Source organism: Dermochelys coriacea, chromosome 6 (assembly GCF_009764565.3).
Source record: "Dermochelys coriacea isolate rDerCor1 chromosome 6, rDerCor1.pri.v4, whole genome shotgun sequence".
Classification (NCBI taxonomy): Eukaryota; Metazoa; Chordata; order Testudines; family Dermochelyidae; genus Dermochelys; species Dermochelys coriacea.
This window is the reverse complement of record NC_050073.1, coordinates 114,888,607-114,907,689: the sequence shown is the minus strand read 5'-3', so window position 1 is coordinate 114,907,689 and position 19,083 is coordinate 114,888,607. Positions and strand designations below refer to the sequence as shown.

Genomic DNA, 19,083 nt, shown 5'->3' with positions numbered 1-19,083 from the left:
AACACCCAATGACTTCAGTGGGCTTTGGATCAGGAACAAGAGCAGGAAAGATATATATGCAGTTATCAGTCTCCTGAGTCAATTAGTGCTCTGCTACTCACCTTTTAACCAGACCACAATGATACACTGATTTTTATTCTCTTATCATTACTGCTACTATATTATTATTGTATTTTATGATATCAGCAAGCACTAAAACTACAAAAGTGAGTAAAGGATAGTTTTCTGCTAGTATGTGTAATATGTATGAAAAGACCTGTTGGATATATTTTTAAACAGAATAAAATTTCTGACATATGGCCTTTTTTAAAGTGGAATGCTTAATGAAATGTACATTTTCCATTTTCCACAAAATTTTGGAACTAAAACATTTAGCCTTCTAGTTGCTCTGTGAAATGTTCTGTTTGGTTTCAGTGTTTTTTATGATAGGTTTCAGAGTAGCAGCCGTGTTAGTCTGTATTCGCAAAAAGAAAAGGAGTACTTGTGGCACCCTAGAGATTAACAAATTTATTAGAGCATAAGCTTGTTAGTCTCTAAGGTGCCACTAGTGTTTTTTATGAGTTGTTTCTGTATTGCCAATTTGGTTTTTTCAGCCCCATCAAATCTGAATTTTTTCCAAAAATGAAGGATATCCTTTTTGAGATTTTTCTCTTCCCACCCCCTCAAATTTTTCAAAATCTGTTTTTGTTAATTTCAAATCTCAAAACACAAAAAAAGTTAAAATAATTCCAAGGAAAATCTGAAAAATGGAAAGTCAGACCATATTGCAAAGCAGGGGAACAGAACGCACTACCAAAATTACCGATGTTTCCAATTTTCCCCCCTAATTTTAAACCAGCTCCCTCTCTCTGAACACAACTGTGAAAGTATTAATGGAATCACATGTGGTTCAGATCTTTTTTGCCAGCATGTTTACAGTACTCAGAACTGTTTACACTACTGGAAAGGACACAATGGATTGAAAGGTACAATATCTGAGTTTTTACCTCATGCACTCATACCTTCTCTGTGTCGATCCCTTTAGACATAGACCATGTTGAGACAATATAATCCATGACTCGTTCACTAAGGCCTTTTGGGACTTGATATAATTTTAGGAAATCCCTCACATTGTTCAGCATCTCATGGTATCGGTTGGTGTTGGCATACATTTGCTGGAAAATGGTGGTGACATTTCCAAAAATAGTTGCATAAAGAAGAGCTGAAAGAGAGAAAATGGCAAACAAAGATAAATGTCTATACTCCATAAAAAGGCGTAATCATTTCAATAAGTGTTTTGCAAGAAAAAGAAAATCAACTGCAAATGGTCGCAGACTCATTTGTGTGTGCTGAAAAGTTCTAGTTACACACACTCATATATTCACATACTTATACTCAGAGGACTTTTTCTTATGTGAACTTACGTTACTCTTCATCCGTCATATTTAATTGGCTCATATGACTCCCACCAACAGAAAACGAGGAAAATGCTACTAAAAGGAAGAAATGCTGAACAACTGAAAAGAAACAAGTAAAAAATGGCCCATATAGAAAAAGCCTTACACTAAACCTTATCAAAGGGATTCTGTGAATATACTCTGACACACAAGGTGGGTGAGGTCATGTCTTTTATTGGGCCAAGTTCTGTTGGTGAGAGAGACGAGCTTCTCAAAAGCTTGTCTTTCTCATCAATAGAAATTGGCCCAATAAAAAATGTGACCTCACCCACCTTGTCTCTCTAATATCCTGAGACCAATACGGCTACAAAACTGACATACTCTGAGAGGCAGTTCAGTGGCAGGGACCAGGAACTGAGAATGGGGTGTCCCTATCTTGATCCAGATAAGACCATGGACCAGAGAACTGAAGCCTGGCAAGGATACATCTGGACAGACAGCGGTCCAGATCCTTAGCTGTGGCCAAGGACTACACAGTGCAGGTCATGAGGATGTTGTATCCTATATCCTGGACCAGCTGTGTGTCAGCTCTGATGTAACATGAGCTCTATATTATGTCAGCCGACGGTGGCCTCAAGAACAGAAAATGGAGAGCAGAAAGATGTAGGGAAGTCCCAGTCACATCTCCTTGCCACTGGCCTCATCTCTATATCAGCAGCTGGGCGTATGTGGCGAAGCAGCCACCACACCAGATATATACCAGAGGCGTATCCCCCTCTGCTGGGGTGGTTCCCCCACCCTACCCAGCTACACCAGTTTTAGGGCCAGACTGTGCCCGCAATGTTGTGCAAAGCAGCTGCACAATATCCCAAGATAAGGAAGTCAAGTAACTCAGATCTAGTGTAAAGGCTTTCCATTAGAGATGGGCCTACACCAAATCCCTGGGTCCAAATATTCCAATTCTTTGAAAAGTAGGAGTTTCAACTCAAAACCAGACCCAAATTTCAAAGCCACGCCCTATCACTTTGTTGGGCCAAACCATAGCACATACATCCAAACATTTCTGAATTTGCGAGTGTTCAAAATCTGAATCCATATCTAAATGCTGTGGCTTTGCTCCATTTCTATATACCCCATACATTTCTGCTAGCCCAGAGCAGCCTGAGGCAACTTTCTATCTTTTTCCAGCCTCAGCTTAATGCACTGCTAGCTCAATTCAAGGAAACACCACTGTCTCCACTTTTGAAGGGAAAATCATTAATGATAATAATGGGACTAAATGGTACTAAAGCATGTGCTTAAATGCTTTTTTCAATAGGGATGGACTTAGGCATGCTCTTAAAGGTATTTAGGTTCTTTATTGATTCAGGACCTAATTATTCTTGAGAAGAAGCCATAAATAAATAAATAGCACTCTTCTCTTAAACATTGTAGACTTTACAGAAAGAAAGTTATTTTGATTTCTTCCAATACCAGTGTGTTGCATTTTCATTCTGTCCTTGGCATCAGCTAATATACAGAAGTGTGTGTGTGTCATGTTTAATCATCTTTGCTTGGAAGTACTATACTGCAGTGCAGCTGTGTTTACATATTCTTTTTTTTTTAAAAAAACATGCAGCGTACAAATAGGAAAAAATAAGCCATTGTAGAAGGATAACTACTTTCTATCTTCTAATGCATAACAGTTTCCTTTTGTATACAACAGATTATTCACCTCACTCCAGAAAACTGACTTAATTTTATGGACATTTAGTTCAGTTTATCACTGCTCTTCCAAGGCAGCAATTTTTTTAAAGACATGGTGTTTGTTTAAAAATACTTGAATAGTAGAAATATTGCACTGACATTTCTCAACAATTTCTTGACTATTTAAATGTAAAAATGAAACATGAGAATTAAGCAGAGATTGGTGTTCTCTGCCTCATCAGAGTCTAGGGGGACTGCATTCTAAATGGTTGGATAGACATGTGAGATCTATGATCAGGTAAGGTCACAGCAGGAGTAGCACTTATGAATATGAGGTTTCAATTCTGGAAAACTGGGGCGATTCATGTTCTCACTATATGACCGTACAGAAATCAAGTAATAGGTATATATCTTGTTCTTCTTTGCATTACTGATTATATATAATCACAACGGCTGGCTACTAAAATGTTTACACAATACATTACATATATACACACATATGCACAGTACATGCATATACACATTATAAAAGTATGTGGGTTACACATGCATACACTCTATGTGGATGAATGTCAGTTGTACATTTTTTCGCTTTTGCTGTTCTTCCCAGTTTTTGTAGCATGTTAAATTGGATGAAGTGCCACTTCTAGTAAATGCTACTCCCCCATTCCACTCGCGTACATTGGTTGAAAGGTTTCAGTTAATTTGATGAGTGCATCTACAATATAAATATATTTTCAGTCTTGGCCTGCCTTGTTTTATACCCATTTCTGTACTGAAACTGATTGTGACTATAAAAATATATGCAACCCCCTTTTGCAAGTGAAAAATAGGACAGAAAAATCAGAGGCTGGCTGAAAATGTGGTACTGCTCTATCATATGGAAAGAATATATTCAATTCCTGATCCTCATACCACACCAGCCATACTGGAAGTGGCTAAGAGTTCCATGGTGGAAACAGTCTGACTGTGGTGAGTGCCTGTGATGGTGCCACATTGGGCCCCTGAGGGTTAAAAGGCAATACCAGGACCAGGTCACCTCTGGGCCTGCCGAGCATGCTCCGACTGGAGGAGCAGGTTAAGAGGGAACTTAGAAGACCACATAAAGGCGTTGGAGGAGAGAGGAACCTTTCGTCAGAAGCCACAGAGAAGGTTGAGCTGAGAGGGGACCACAGAATGGATAAGGCACAAAGACAGTGCCTTCCTTGACCAACCTGCACCCCACTTTGAGAACCAGTGGGTCCTACAGGGCTCTGCTTCTTTGGACTCTTTTTCTGCTAAGCAACTGACTACTTGCACTACAGGGGACTTACTGGTAGGAAGTGGCCCAGAGAAATGAACTTGGACTTGCTCCCAATATTGCTTCTCACAGGGCCAGAGGGAGGGCCTGGGTCCCCCTACCATACCACCTTAAAGGCCAAGGGCCAGATGCAGGTGGAAAGCCAAAGATCCTGAATTAAGGAAAGGACAGGCACGTCTACTGCTTGGACAGAGGTGGAAGGGGCCAAAAGCTGGGTGTGCTAACCCCTTGGCTGTTGGCCCTCCAAACCTCCTACCACAGTGCTACTTATTTCCTCCCACCAAAAAATCTCCTTTAGACTGAGAATATTCATGAAAACTATCCATTTAAATGGTAATTTTACCCAAAAGTAATAAGTGCCTGAAAACAGGAGCTTGGAATGAAAATCCCTCCTTGAACATAATTATTGATATAATGAATCATCAGATCATTTCTTGGAAACGGAAATTAAAGAAAATGTTGCATGCTAGTCTACACACCACACAATCTCCACATGCAAAAAAATACTAGCTCATTTCAGTATTTGGACATTATAATGTGTATCAAATTTTGGGCCGTTGGCAAACATTGTAAAGGCCTTTGTGAAACATATTTAGGTCTTGGCAGGATTAGAGGTATGCCTCAGAGATACTCCTTGCATTTGGTTATTTCTTATTTCAGCTGTTGGCCATTGTTAGTTATTGTGTTTCTAGAGGGAGATTATTTTTCTTAATTTAGCACGGATACTCTATCCATGTCCTGTACTTAGTCCCCAATCCCACTGTGTGTATGACGCATAAAAGGGTTAAGATGGAAAAGCCACCATTGGGTATTTGCCAGGCCACAGTGTTCTGCCCTCATAAATGGGGTTCAGCAAAATTAGTTTGTTCTGATAACGCATGATGCTTTACCCATTCTCTTGGGTTTCATCGGTTGAATGTGTCGTCCCTCAGTATCCTATTGAGGAAACTCTGGCTGGTGGAGTTTTGTGAAAAGAAGTCGGAACCTAAATTCCCTCTGAGAGGCATGCCTGCGCAGCCATGCAGGAGGCCACCAAGGGCTGAGCACTTAATGCCCCCTACCCCGGGGCTACTGCGGCCGGGAGAGGTGCCTCTCCCCCAGCCCCAGGCCCAGAGTTGCTGTGGCAGGGAGAAATGCTCTCTCCCAGCCCAGGTGCTGCTGCAGGGAGAGAGGGCTGTACTCCCCCCACCACAGCCCTGGGTCACCCTGCACCCGAAGCCCCTCATCCCCAGTCCCACCCCAGAGCCCGCACCCCCGACCAGAGCCCGTACCTGCTGTACCCCAATCCTCTGCCCCACATCACCCACACATTGGTACACATAGCAAAATTCACTCCACACATGGAAGGGGAAAATTAGAGGGAACATTGGTCTGAACTGTTGTTAGCTAGTCATGGGAATACAAAATGCCTGATTTTTCTCTCATTTACATCTTTTTAAGACTGGTGTAACTCCATCAACTTTAAATACTACAGAGACTGGGATGAAATAAGTCCCTAGATAGACACAAGGGGCCAGATCCCCAGATGGCATGAATACACCAGCTTACACCCTCAAAGGCTTCTGCTAACCTTCATAATCCATTAGCGGCTCTTGTGCTATCCTGATCTCACCTGATTGCTGGACCAACAGCTCTGGATCTTTAAACTTGTGCTACCTGCACATTTGCATAAATGTGGGTGCAATTCAATATCGCTAATGAAGCACCAGTGGATAGAAGAAAATTACAGCAGTGATCACATGCATGCAAAAGAATTAATACCTAATATTTCAGGTAGTGTTTTCAACTGTTTCTTAAACATTGAAAGGTTATTGATTTGATTTGGATGACCCCAGTAATTACCAATCAGAACTTTATCAGAACACACCTTGTTAACGAATACCCACATTACATTTGAGCATCATCCTTTGCCCTTTTAAAAATGAGACAATAGCAATAATTCTCAGCTCTACTTCAATTTGTTTCATTTTAATTTTTTTGGTTGTGGCAAACAACATTTGCAGAGATTCGGAGGGATGTAAACCATGGTGCATCTCTCCAGGATAAGAGGATTTAAACAATTTGCAGAAAGACACAGACATGTACATGTGTACCTGATTAGTTGTAATTTAGTCTCTTCTTTTATGAGAAGCTCAGGGAAAACAGAAGAGATCATGCTACCCAGACTGTAGGAGAATTTACCCTCCCCAATTCCCTGATTTCACTTGCTAGTTAGGTCAGGCAGCATTTGTTCATCTTCTCATTAATGATTCTTAATTTATGTGGATTTTTTTTCTTCATCTGCTCCTGCTGACATTTAACATTTACTTCTCCTAATTGTCTTCTACATGTAAATCTTGGAGAGTCCTCGCTTCATTTTGTATAGAGCAATTTAAAATAATGATGCAGGAATATTTTCCATGCAACCCTTAAGGCTATGCAGGTGGTTCAACCATTATTTTAGATTTCTATTTTTACTCTCCAGCTCTCAAAAGACAGAGATACATTTTATATATATAATTAATTTCTGGAGGATTTTGTAACAATGTCCTACATAAATCTTTTGCATCTGTTTAACAACAAGCAATTTTCTTGTTAAAAATGGCTCAGACTGATCTAAATTAACCTAGAGCATTTCAAATTGGTTACTACATTGATTGCTTTCTCAATATACCTTCAGGAAATGAGGCCTGGACTAAGAACCATTTTTTTCCTAATTCTGCTCTTTATTTCATAGATTACATGGCCAGAAGGGACCATTGTGATCATCAAGTCTAAACCTCCTGTATATCACAGGCCAGAGAACTTTCCCAAAACAATTCCATGAGCAAATCTTTCAGAAAAACATCCAAACTTGATTTAAAAATTGCCAGTGATGGAGACTCCACCAGAGCCCTTGGTAAATTGTTCCAATGGATAATTGCCCTCCCTGTTAAAAATGTACACCCTATTTCCAGTCTGCCCGGAGCTGACAGCAGGAACCCTGCCATATGGAAGGCTGACATCAGGATCCCTGGTCGCCACACCTGGGCGACTGGTGGCTGGGGTCCTGCGGTCAACCCCAGGTGGCTGGGCTCCCGCTGTGAGCCTGTGCATTGATGACTGTAATATAGTTACAACAAAATATCTGGTTATTAAAAAAATTAGCAGGCATTACAGAATACTTGAGTGTTATATTGTTCCAGCTAATTTTTCTTAAACAAATAGGTCTTATTTGGCTTTTCCAAATTACTGCAATTAATAAAGGTCCATTATTACTTTTCTGTGATTTTCCATGTCTTGTCCGCTACTCAGCTTCAATTATTTGGCAATCTTCCCACGACTCAAGTAGGGCCTTGTTCAGAATGTCATTTACAATATGCTTGTACAGCTCCCAGCACTATGAGGCTCTGACCTGCTCGAGATCTCTAGATCAGAGGTTCTCAAATGGGGGCAGTGTAGAGTGTATTCTGGGAGGGTGGGCATGAGAAGCTTTAGGAGGGGAAAAAATGACTGCGCACATTTTACCCACAGCAAAGCTGAGTCCCCCCCAAACCTATCAGGCCCTCGGGGGTGCTGTGCATTTGACTCGAGATGGCACTGTGGGTTTTGACAGAGGTTGGTTAAACTTGCATAGCATTATAAAAAGTCATTACCGTCTGTCCGTTAATGCATTTGCTATGATGCGATGTGCACGTTTAATTGTAAGCATTGACCACAATCACAGTTTTCCTTTTGTTCTTATTATAATGGATTGCTGGCTCTGTCTGAATCAATGCCTTACTGTTTTTAATATTTAGTGAGAGTTGCATGTTGATTTTTTTTAAACATTATCTGTTCCTGTGTGGCAGGAGGGGGGATAGAGTACTACAGACACAAAGAAGGGGGGCGCAATCAAATAAGTTTGAGAAGAGGAGGTTATTCACCTGTGCAGTAACTGATGTGCTTCCAGAGATGTCCCTGTGAGTGCTCCACTCCAGGTGTTGGTGTGCCCTTGTGCCTTCGCTTAGAGATTTTTACAGTAGTACTCACACTGCCGCACACACACGGTGCCTGCCTCACGTGCCGAATGTGCCTCAGTAATGCGTGCACATGGCCTGGCTCCTCAGTTCCTTCTCTACATCGGAGACTGCTCCAAACTCCGAAGTAGAGGGGAGGAGGGTGGGTAGTGGTGCACCCACAGGGACACTCATCTTACTGCACAGGTGAGTAACCTCCTCTTCTTCTTTGAGAAATGTCCCTGTGGAGGCTCCACTCAAGGTGCCTGAAAAGCAGTATCTCTTAAGAAGGTAGGGACTTCAGATCTGGTAAGAAAGCTGTAGACAGCACAGCTAGGCCCATTCAAACGCCAGTCAGGGGTCCCTGAGTAAGAGCATAACGTTTAGCAAAGGTGTGCTCTGAAGCCCAGGTGGCGGCTTTGCAAATATCTGTGTGGGGAATGTTAAGTAAGAATGCCACAGACGTTGACACAGATCCGGTGGAGTGTGCTCTAACAGAAGTTGGAGGATTCATCTTCTTTAGTTGGTAGCAAAGGCAGATGCAGTCTGCTATCCAATTGGGTAATCTCTGGGTAGAGCTGGATTTGCCTCTGGATTGTTCTGTGATTGAAATGAAAAGTTTAGGGGAAGCCCTAAGGGGCTTAGTCCTATCCAAATAAAAGGACAATGCTCTGTGCATGTTGAGTGTGTGCATTGCTGATTCAAAAGTGTTTGCATGCGGTTTAGGAAAGAAGGTTGGTAGATGGATAGGTTCATGGAGGTGGAAGGAGGAATGCACCTTCGGGAGAAATTTGGGATGCATTCGGAGCATGACTTTGTCCTCAAAAAATATAGTGTACGGTGGGTCAGCCATAAGCGCTCCAAGTTCTCCTACGTGTCTGGCAGATGTAATGGCAACTAAAAATGCAGTTGTCTTACTGAGAAACACCGTAATTGTTGCTAGATGTACCTTTATGGAGCTAAAGGAGTACCCAGATAGTATAAGTTCTAAAAGATAGTCTACTATTAGTGAAAGAGGGATGGAAGCAGGAGCGGTTTGCTTGGTGGAGCACCAGTGAGTGAACTTAGTCCATTTATGGAGATAGGTGGTAGGTGCAGATTGTATTCTACTATGTAATAGTACTCTTTGTACCTGTTCAGAGCAGTCTAGCTCCTCATTAGAGAACCATTGAGGAGCCATGCTTTGAGGTACAGCATCATTACATTGGGGTGGTGTAGTTGATCCCTGCGTTGTGATAATAGGTTCAGAATGGGGGAAGTGGAATAGGCGGGCAAACTGACAGTCATTAAAAATTGGTACCACGCCTGTCTGGACCATGTAGGGGCTATTAGTATGATCCTGGCCCTCTCCACTTGTGTTTTTTGTAATACCCTGTAAAGAAGTGGTATCGGGGGGAATATGTATAGGAAATTGTCACTCCATTTGATGATGATTGTGTCTCCCATCGAGTGCTTTCCTAGACCTGCTCTGGAACAGAATTCTGGGCATTTTTTGTTGGTCGTGGTTTCAAAAAGATCCAGTTGCAGGTAGCCCCATATTTTGAATATGTGTGTAGGATGGTATCATTTATCTCCAATTCGTGATCTAGGGGAAAAGATCTGCTGAGCTTGTCCACAGTGGTGTTTAGTGAACCAGGTAGGTAGGAGACTGAAATTTGGATATTGTGTTGGAGGCACCAATTCCAAAGTTTCATAGCTTCCGTGCAGAGTGAGTGGGATCAAGCTCCCCCTTGTCTGTTTATATAAACATGCAGGCGATATTGTCGGTCATAATCCTGATGTGTTGGTTCTGGATGTGCCGGAGAAATTGGATGCAGGTGTTGCAGACCGCTAGAAACTTTAAAAGATTTATGTGTAGTGAGGCTTCTACCAGGGACCAGAGTCCCTGAGTGGTGTGGTGTGCCATGTGTGCTCCCCAGCCCATGAGGGAAGCATCCATGGTAATTATAACAGAGGGGAACAGGACCCTGGAGCAGAGGTTGTGTGGAAGAGTCCACTATGTGAGTGAGTCCTTGACTTTGGTAGGTATGGACAGAATTCTGTTTAGGCCGTGCACATTCGGTCTGTAGACAGTGGTCATCCAACCCTGTAGGCATTTCATGTAGAGGCGTGCATTCTTGACCACAAAAGTGCAAGAGGCCATATATCTGAGAAGTTGCAGAAAGTCACAGACAGTGACCTGTGGGCTGTTTTGAAACTTGGCAACAAGATTCTTTATGGTGTTGAATCTGTCAGATGGGAGAGATGCAAGTCCGGTTATGGAATTGAAGTGAACACCTATGAACTCTAGTCATTGAGTAGGAGTTAATGTGGATTTGTTTTTGTTTATTTGTTGGCCCAAACCCTGGAAGCAGTCGATGGTCATCTGTGTGGCTTGAATGGCCTCCCTGAGAGTCTGTGCCTTGAGCATGCAATCACCCAGGTAAGGAAAAATTTTGACTCCTTTTTTCTGTAGGTGCGCCATTGCCACCACGAGAATCTTGGAAAAGACGCTGGGTGCTGTTGAGAGCCCAAAGGGCAGAACCCTGTATTGGTAGTGATTTGAGTCCTTAACAAATCTGAGAAAACGCTTGTGGGCAGGGTGTATACTTACATGAAAATAAGCATTCCGCAGGTCGAGAGCTGAAACCAATCTCCCTGCTCCAGCACTGGAATTATGGTTGTGAGGGTAACCATTTTGAATTTTTGCTTTTTGATGAACTTGTTGAGTCACCTGAGGTCAAGGATGGGTCGCCATCCCCCACTTTTCTTTTCTGTGAAAAAGTAGTGGGAATAAAACCCCTTTCCCCTGTGCTGATCAGGCACCATCTCGACTGCTCCTATTTGTAGAAGATGTTGCACCTCTTGATGCAGCAAGTGGTCACGAGAGGGGTCCCTGAAGAGGGATGGGGTGGGAGAGGGTATGGACAGGAAGGGGATGGAATAGCCCAACCGGATGACCTCTAGGGCCCATCTGTCTGTAGTGATGGCTCGCCAGTTGTGGTAGAATGGGAGTAAACGGTGACCAAAAGGTTGGATGGGAAGTATAAGCGCTGGAGCGGGTGGGAGGTCTTCCCTACCCTCGACCAAGGCTTCAGATCTGCTTATTAAATTGAGGAGGTTGGGGCGGTGCCGATGTTGTGGGGCATCGTCACTGATGGCTGGGTCTTTGGTGGTGTTTCTGCTGGTGGTCGTATGGCCTCTGTTGCTGTTGTGTGTAGGCCGGGTATCATGGACGTTGTTAAGGCTGATACCTGTATTGTCTTTTTCCAGTTGCCAGTGTGTGGATGCCTAGGGATCTGAGCATCGCTCTGGAATCCTTCATGGTGTGCAGCACCTCATTGGTTTTTGCTGCAAATAACTTCTAGCCATCGAAGGGGAGATCCTCCACTGTGTTTTGTATCTCACATGGGAAAGAAGAAAAGGTAAATCATGAAGCCCGATGCATCACTATGGCCATCACAGACCTAGCAGCTGTGTCCACAGCATTGAGGGCAGCCTTCAATGCCATGAGGGAAATAATCTGCCCTTCAGAGACTACTGCTTTGAACTGTTGTCTCTTGTCCTCTGGGATGTCATTAATAAAGTCCATGAGTTTCCCATAATTTCTGTGATCGTATTTGGCCAGTAGGGCTGCATAGTTTGCCATTCTAAATTGTAGCGTAGATGATACATAAACTTTGCGCCTGAGTAGGTCCATTCTTTTGTTGTCCTTGTCAGAGGGAGTGGACCAGAAATACTGCTATTTGTTCTTTTGGTTGGCTGCTTCTACTACCAGTGAATTTGGTGGTGGGTGCGTGAAAAGGAATTCTGAGCCCCAGCAGAGGACATAGTATTTCTGGTCTGCCCTTTTGCAGGTTGGGGGTATGATGGTTGGGGGTTGCCAGATATTTTTGTCATGGTCCATAAAGGCTGCATTAATAGCTAAGGCAATCTTGGAGGAGGCGAAGATTGTAATATGTCAGTCAGCTCATGCTGAGTGTCCGACACCTCCTCCAGAGTGATCTTGAGTCATTAGCCGCTCTTCTGAACATGAGGAGAATCATCCGTTGTTGTTGGGAGTGGGGGCATAATAGCCTCTTCTGGTGAGGTGGGTGAATTATTATTATTTGGAGAGGGTTCAGGTGTGTCCTTGTCCGAGTGCACGGTTACAGGTTGCTCCTGGCCATCAGTCGCAGAAGTGTGGACAGATACAGGAGGAGATCTAATGTGGCCTCTGCATGGGCTGTACCGGCTACTGTGGTGCCTGCTGCAGGACCCCCATGGGTTCCAATAATGCCATTGTCTGTGGAAGAGCATGGGTGGTCCCATCCACGGGCGTCCATACCAGAGTGGTAAGTCCCTGGAATATAAGGGCCTTGGTCTCCCATGCTAGCAGAAGTGTGAAGTGGGAAGGAATGGTATGGTGAAAAAACTGCCTCCACTTTGTCATCCTCATCACTAGAAAAGTGAGAGCGAATAGGGGACAGCTGTTGGTGCCACGCCGACGATCCTGGTGAAAGATTTGTACCAATAATGGGGAATCTGCAGTTGGCGAGATTACCAAATTGCTGGAATGAATAAATTGTGGTGCTGAGATAGAAGGAACTGGAATATATAGCACTGGGTGCGGCGGCGGTGCCATAGGGTCGGCCGGTGCCGATTGGTGCAGCACCGTATGCAGAGTCATAGATGATTGAGGTATCAGTGCTGGGACAACAACTGTACTTGTCTTGTGTGTGGCACAGGCAGGCTCAGCTGAGTAGGCATCGAGTCCTTTGCGGTGCTGTGCGGTGCTGTATTAGAAGAGGCAGGCAACTTTAAGCCCAGAGCCTCGGCCAGAGTGGCGCGTACTGGCAGTAGTTGGCGTACGGACAGTGCCAGAGGTGCCTGGAGTGTCATATGTGCTGAGCAGCGGCACAGTCGGCACCAACAAGATAAACCTGGTCAGAAGCTGTTTGGATGCCATCTGGTCTCTGTGAGGTGATGAAGTTGGCGATTTTTGTTGTTGTTTTCTTGTCCTCAGTGGACTTAGGAGGGCTCTGGCTCAAGCTGGACTCCTGACCTGGGACAGAGGCAAGTCTGAGGGACTTCTCCGTTAGAATTAACTTGGGACTTCCCCAAACAGCGAACACATAGAGACTGGCCATCAGAGACAGGGATGGCCTCTCTGCACATAATGCATCCTTTAAAACCTGGCAAGCCAGGCATAGTATAAACTCTAACTGACAGAAAAAAACTGGGAAGGAAAAAAAATTGTAATAGAAGAATGGGGAAATGAAACTTATCTGACTAAAAAATACCTAGATAAACTGTATAAACAACCATCTATCTAAAGCAAGAAATAATTGAGCGAGACTGCGGAGCTCCGTCTCAGCCTGGGGATGGTAGAAAAGGAACTGAAGAGCCCAGGCCATGTGCACTTATTGAGTCACATTTGGTGCATGAGGCAGGCACCGCGCATGTGTGGCCCGTGCGAGTACTGCTGTAAAAATCTCTGAAGGCACAGGGGTGCACCAACACCAAGAATGGAGCACCTGGAGTGGAGCACCTCCAGGGACATCTCTTGAAGAAGAACCACTGCTCTAGACACTACCGTAAAATAAACACTAAATAAGGGTAACAATTACATAGGCAAGACTCCCATTGGTGTCAACAGGAGCTTTGTCTAAAAGGCACTGTGGATCTGGGCCTATTATGTAATGAAGAATGCCTGTAGTAACTTGATGATATTTATATATACTTTTTTTTTATAAAGCATATTCTTTGCACAACAGATTGGAACAGCTGCTTTGGAGCATGACAAGTCTATAGCACAATTAGGCATTCAGCAGCCTTTATGCATAAATCTTCAAAAATATGTGGAAATATTCTGCCGCACTTGCACATTAGTTAATTTTTAAATGGCGATAGTTGGGCCATTTTTAATAAGAGCAATGAGATAATAAATTTAAGACCCTATCATTTTGTTTCAAGCTAAGATGCTCTTGCACTATACATGTACCCAAAAGTGATTCAGATTGCTAGCTAGTGTGTTTGGGTGGGGGATGGGGCTATTATTGGTCTTTGTTAAAGGCAAGTATGTGTATGTTATATTCATGCATCCTGACACAATGTGGATAGGGCACATTTGATAAATGCAATAATAAATGCGTTAATTAGTAAAATAAAGAACCGAGAAATATTCTATGCAAAAACTCTATGCCTGTCCAGAAATCCATGACTTTTCTACCAACTTTCCACTTTGTCACTTGACATGCTGCATAACATTCTATGCAGTGGTAAATACTAATTACAGTACAACTGTCTTGCTAAAGAAATTGGACGTGGTGGAGAAAGAATGAAGAGATTCGGAGGATAGCCAGAGTTCATCAGAAATAATGTTCACCATGAATGTCAGCCAACAATGCACCCGTAGCACTTTGCTCCCTCTCTCATTTGTCATTTTTTCCATTTTGATCATCATTCTTGATACTGGTTCTTTTCAATCCCCCTTTCTCACTCCTCCTTTTTTTATGCAAGTCTAAATTGCACCTGTCAAACTATCTCCACTACTCATCCCGTAAACCTGTCTCTTTCCTTTCCCCATCAAAGACTGGAGAACCTACTTTTCCACGATACGCTGTCTTCAGCATTGTTACTGACCAGTGTTGACGTCTGTGGATTAAAATCAAGCCATGTTTCTTCCACTGTATGCCTCACTATATCAAATATGTCATCTGTAATAAGCACAAGACACAAAGGATCTACCACGCTATTGTATGGGAACGTGGAAACTGACAGTGGGTCAAGAGTGATTGTTGACATAAAGGGGCTCCGTGAGTAAATACGGCAGCTGTCAGCATCAGTGTGAGACAGGCTAACAGCTTGTTACGGGGTTTGGGCTGATTATTATTTCTTTTTATTACAATTTTTCCTTGGCAAATTTTCTACATGGACACAGCGTTCCTGTCAAAATAAGATGAACACTGGATAGCAGGCAGTCACTTTAGCCAAAATACCTAAATATCACTCTCATACTGACAAACACCATCTGATCTTTATGCCTGTTAAAATACAATGGGAAATTTGTAAACACACCTTTAAACTACCGGATCTGGATTTGTATGTACAGAACAGTATTTCCAGCTCCCAGTTTTAAGACTCTCATTTTCTATCCATGCTAAAAAAAAAGGTTGTTTATATTAAATGGAGTTAATCTGTTTCGATCAGCTAATTTTGTTTTCTATTTTTCAATTTGCCATTCTTTCTAGTGTATCATCTAAACTTGATTGTTCTGTCTTTCCTTCTTAAATTAGTTGTCCAATTTTATATCAAAATACAGTTAATAAGATAAGAACAGATTTTGTGACAGTTAGACAATTGACTACGGTAATCTTCATACAACATAGGGCATGTATGCCCCAGGACATAAGAAAAAACATATATAACACTGTTTCATTTGTAAAATATGTGCCACGAAATTCCTGTGACATACAATGCAGTCACAATAATATTGCTTTTATTTTTCTGTTCCTAATTTTTCTATTTGAATTCTTCAGCCTGAACTCTGCACAAGCAGTTTTTACACTTAATTATTTGGGTGTTTTTTAGAGGGAAATAAGATTAATGTGCTTAATAAAGTTAATACTAAAATGCTCCCAGTTTGGTTTTGGAGTTCATATAAAAATGCATTAAAGAATAGTTCTGCTTTGTAAAGTGACTGTCAACATAGTTTAATGGAGTTTCAGGTTTATTGCATCTCACTGGTCTCCATTTACAAGTTAAAAATAGGTTTTTCTCTAACTGCCAGCCCTGCAAACTCAACCTGTGCTCTGAGAGGGGAGTTAAATTCTTTCTATCTCACTTAGCAGCACCGGGGCTTTGCTTCAGCAAAGCACGTAAGCACGTGATTAACTTAAATCACATCCATAAGTCCCATTAAAGTTAATGCTTAAGTGCACTGCTGAATAGGGGTGGACAGGTTCCACAAGGCAAATTAGACCCAGAGTGACACCTGTGCAATTCCACTGTTTTCAGTGGCGGTCCACAGGCATGACTGGAATTTAGCCAATAGTTCTGTTGATGAACAAACTGGAATAGAACCTGCTGCTTATGCCATCTTCATTTTGTTCACTCTACAGAAAACTTTATATTTGTCACTAAAGTAAAGACGTGATTTTGAATACACACAATGAGGAGGTCTCTTGAGAAGATGGGGGACATTTTTACAAAGGGCCAGACTTTTAAAGATATTTAGGCATCTAAAGATACAGATGCGTGCTCAGTGGGATTTTCAAATGCACCTAATATGAAAATACTACTTTGCAGAGTGGTGTCATGCGTTAGCTATTAATTACCAGGCACTTGCTATAACAGATGCAGAAAAGGAAAAATATGGGGAGAAAATAAATATTGCAAACTATACAAGAGTTTGGACCTGGCTTTAGAGATCAGGGAAATCCTATGGCCTGTGTTATACAGGAAGTCAGACTCAGTGGTTCTCAAACTATTTACCATTGTGGGCCACATCCAATACTACTTATATAGTCCTGAGGATGCCACATGGGCCACAGCTGCGTGCTAATTGGGCCGCAAACTGCCCAGGAGCCGTGGGCTGAGAACCAATGGGCTGGATGATCACAACGCTCCCTTTCAGATTTATAGCCTTTGAATCAATTACATTAACCGTTCCTACCAGAATATCCATATAAAAAGGACAGTAAGACCGGTTTTTTCAAATGTTTTTACCACTGTAATTTTCTCCGATTTTAAAACTGAATTAATTTAAAGTACCCAGCTGTGATTATAACACCATAGAATCTTTCCTTCATCCTGTTATTGATCTAAGTATGATAGATGTTGAAATGTCATTTGGCTTGACAGCTTCTTTGAAGCTTTGCCCATTGTTATCTTATAAAATGATAAATAATCACATACGGTAATGGATGCAAAAAAATGAGCACATTTTCCTTCTCTTCAGTAAGCAAAACTGCATGTAGCGTTCAGTGCAGGAAAAGGAGTTTTTAGAATTTTTCCACAAAAAGATCAAATCAGTTTCTTATTTCAGCACTCACTATTGTGAATTACTATTTTGTATCTTAATAAATTATTCACCCGTCCCATGACAAAATCCCAAGATATAACCGGGCCTGGTTTTCATTTATACTAAGATCCTGTTACATGGATCTTGCAGTGTAAAGAGACCTTTCCGTATACTTACGCCTGCCAGAGCAGTGCAAAGGTTTTAGTGTAAATGAGAATTATTTATATTTTACCACAGTGGTAGATACTGGCCAGGGTTCATCTGCTATAAAATTAGACAATACCCAATACAATCTTCTACATTTTATAAGATTTTAAGGTACTCAACAATGCATGTACTATGCCAAGTCCTTTAAGCCTCCTCTGGTATTTATTTGGCATTCCACAGTCAATTTGCTAATGACAACTGATGTTCTATTTAAAAACTAACCTCAAGATGGCAGGACCACAAATGTCTTTGTGCATTTTCTATGCATACCATAAAAACCTATATTAAATAGATGTAAAAATTTGATACTACAAAGGATGCATATAAAACTATTTTCGGCCAAACCAAAAATTGCTCCCTCTAATGTAACAAAGCAGGTTACCCCACTTTGTTCCACTCAAACCCAGATGTCCTGAGGTCACACACATCTTCATTCGTCCCTTCTCAAAGGAAAGATCCTGCTAAACCCCATCTCACTCCCAATCTCTGACCTGCACTGTTCTTCCCTCTGATTACCTGTCACTTTTCCTGTTCAGTATTCCAGAAAAGAGACCCTGCAACTGATTCCACTGTAAGTTAGCAGCGATTTCATTGAAGAGAATGGAATTACATTAATGTGAGAGCAGAATCAGACCCACTGTTCACTTGCCCTGGGACCTCTTTGAGTCAGAAGCCATCAGTTAATCACCCCAATTGCCTCATTATTTAAACATACTGGACCAGATCCTCAGCTGGGTGCAGCTCCATTGAAAGCAATGGAGCTGGGTACATTTGCATGAGATAAGGTTTGACCCACAGAACTGAATTTCTAACTACCCCACTGAAAATCTGAAGTGATACAATCAGATTTACACCATGGTAACTAATCAGAATCTGTCTCACTTTTCTCAGAGACAGGACTTCACGGTAGGTAGGCAGGCAGGCAGAAAAGAAAAAGAAAAAAGATTAAAGGGTAAGCAACTGGACTGGTTTGGCATGTCTGTTAGTAGCACAAAGTGACAAGACCAACTCATGCCGCTATTGTTAAATATCATTCTAATGAGTGTCCTGGGGATCAAAATAGCATTATGAATAATACGGTAATGCAAAGCTGCTGTTTGATCAAAATGTGACTGCCTCATTTCGTTCTGACCCCAGTATTTCATATTTAATGACTATACGTTTGTAATTGAATACCTCTTTGATTGCCTGACAGACTGAATGTACAGCAGCTGTCCCTTGGAAAACTCAGGTGAAAAACATGCCATGCCCTGTGAAGCTGTTGCAGGGAGGAAGATTTTAAATTTATGAACAGATATTTATAGGCACTCAAAGTGCACTGCACCATGGAGTGAAAACAGCTGGACAACACACACAAAAAGCTGCATTTGAATTATGCAAACCTGCGTACACAGAGGCCGAGCAGGAGGCAATTAATGGGCAACTTGCCCTTCTCCCTCTCCACACTTCACAGAGTACTCACCAGCCAACATCGAGGGAAAATTCTCTCCAATATAAGTGATGCTACGTTTTCAGTGTGTGTAAAATGGCGCTTCATTTCAGCAGACAGAATAACTGGAATAATAGAGGCCTCTT

At 42.2% G+C, this 19,083-nt stretch overlaps 1 protein-coding gene across 4 annotated transcripts in view; it reads right to left on the bottom strand.

The window, feature by feature from the left end:
* The window catches only part of KCNH5 (potassium voltage-gated channel subfamily H member 5), a 248,667-nt gene that overhangs the window by 97,006 nt on the left and 132,578 nt on the right, over window positions 1-19,083 (bottom strand). For all 4 annotated transcript variants that reach the window (XM_043516732.1, XM_038405932.2, XM_043516733.1 and 1 more), the window contains one exon: window positions 1,002-1,201. In XM_043516732.1, coding sequence (XP_043372667.1) covers window positions 1,002-1,201 — 200 coding nt within the window. The remainder of the gene's footprint in view (window positions 1-1,001; window positions 1,202-19,083) is intronic.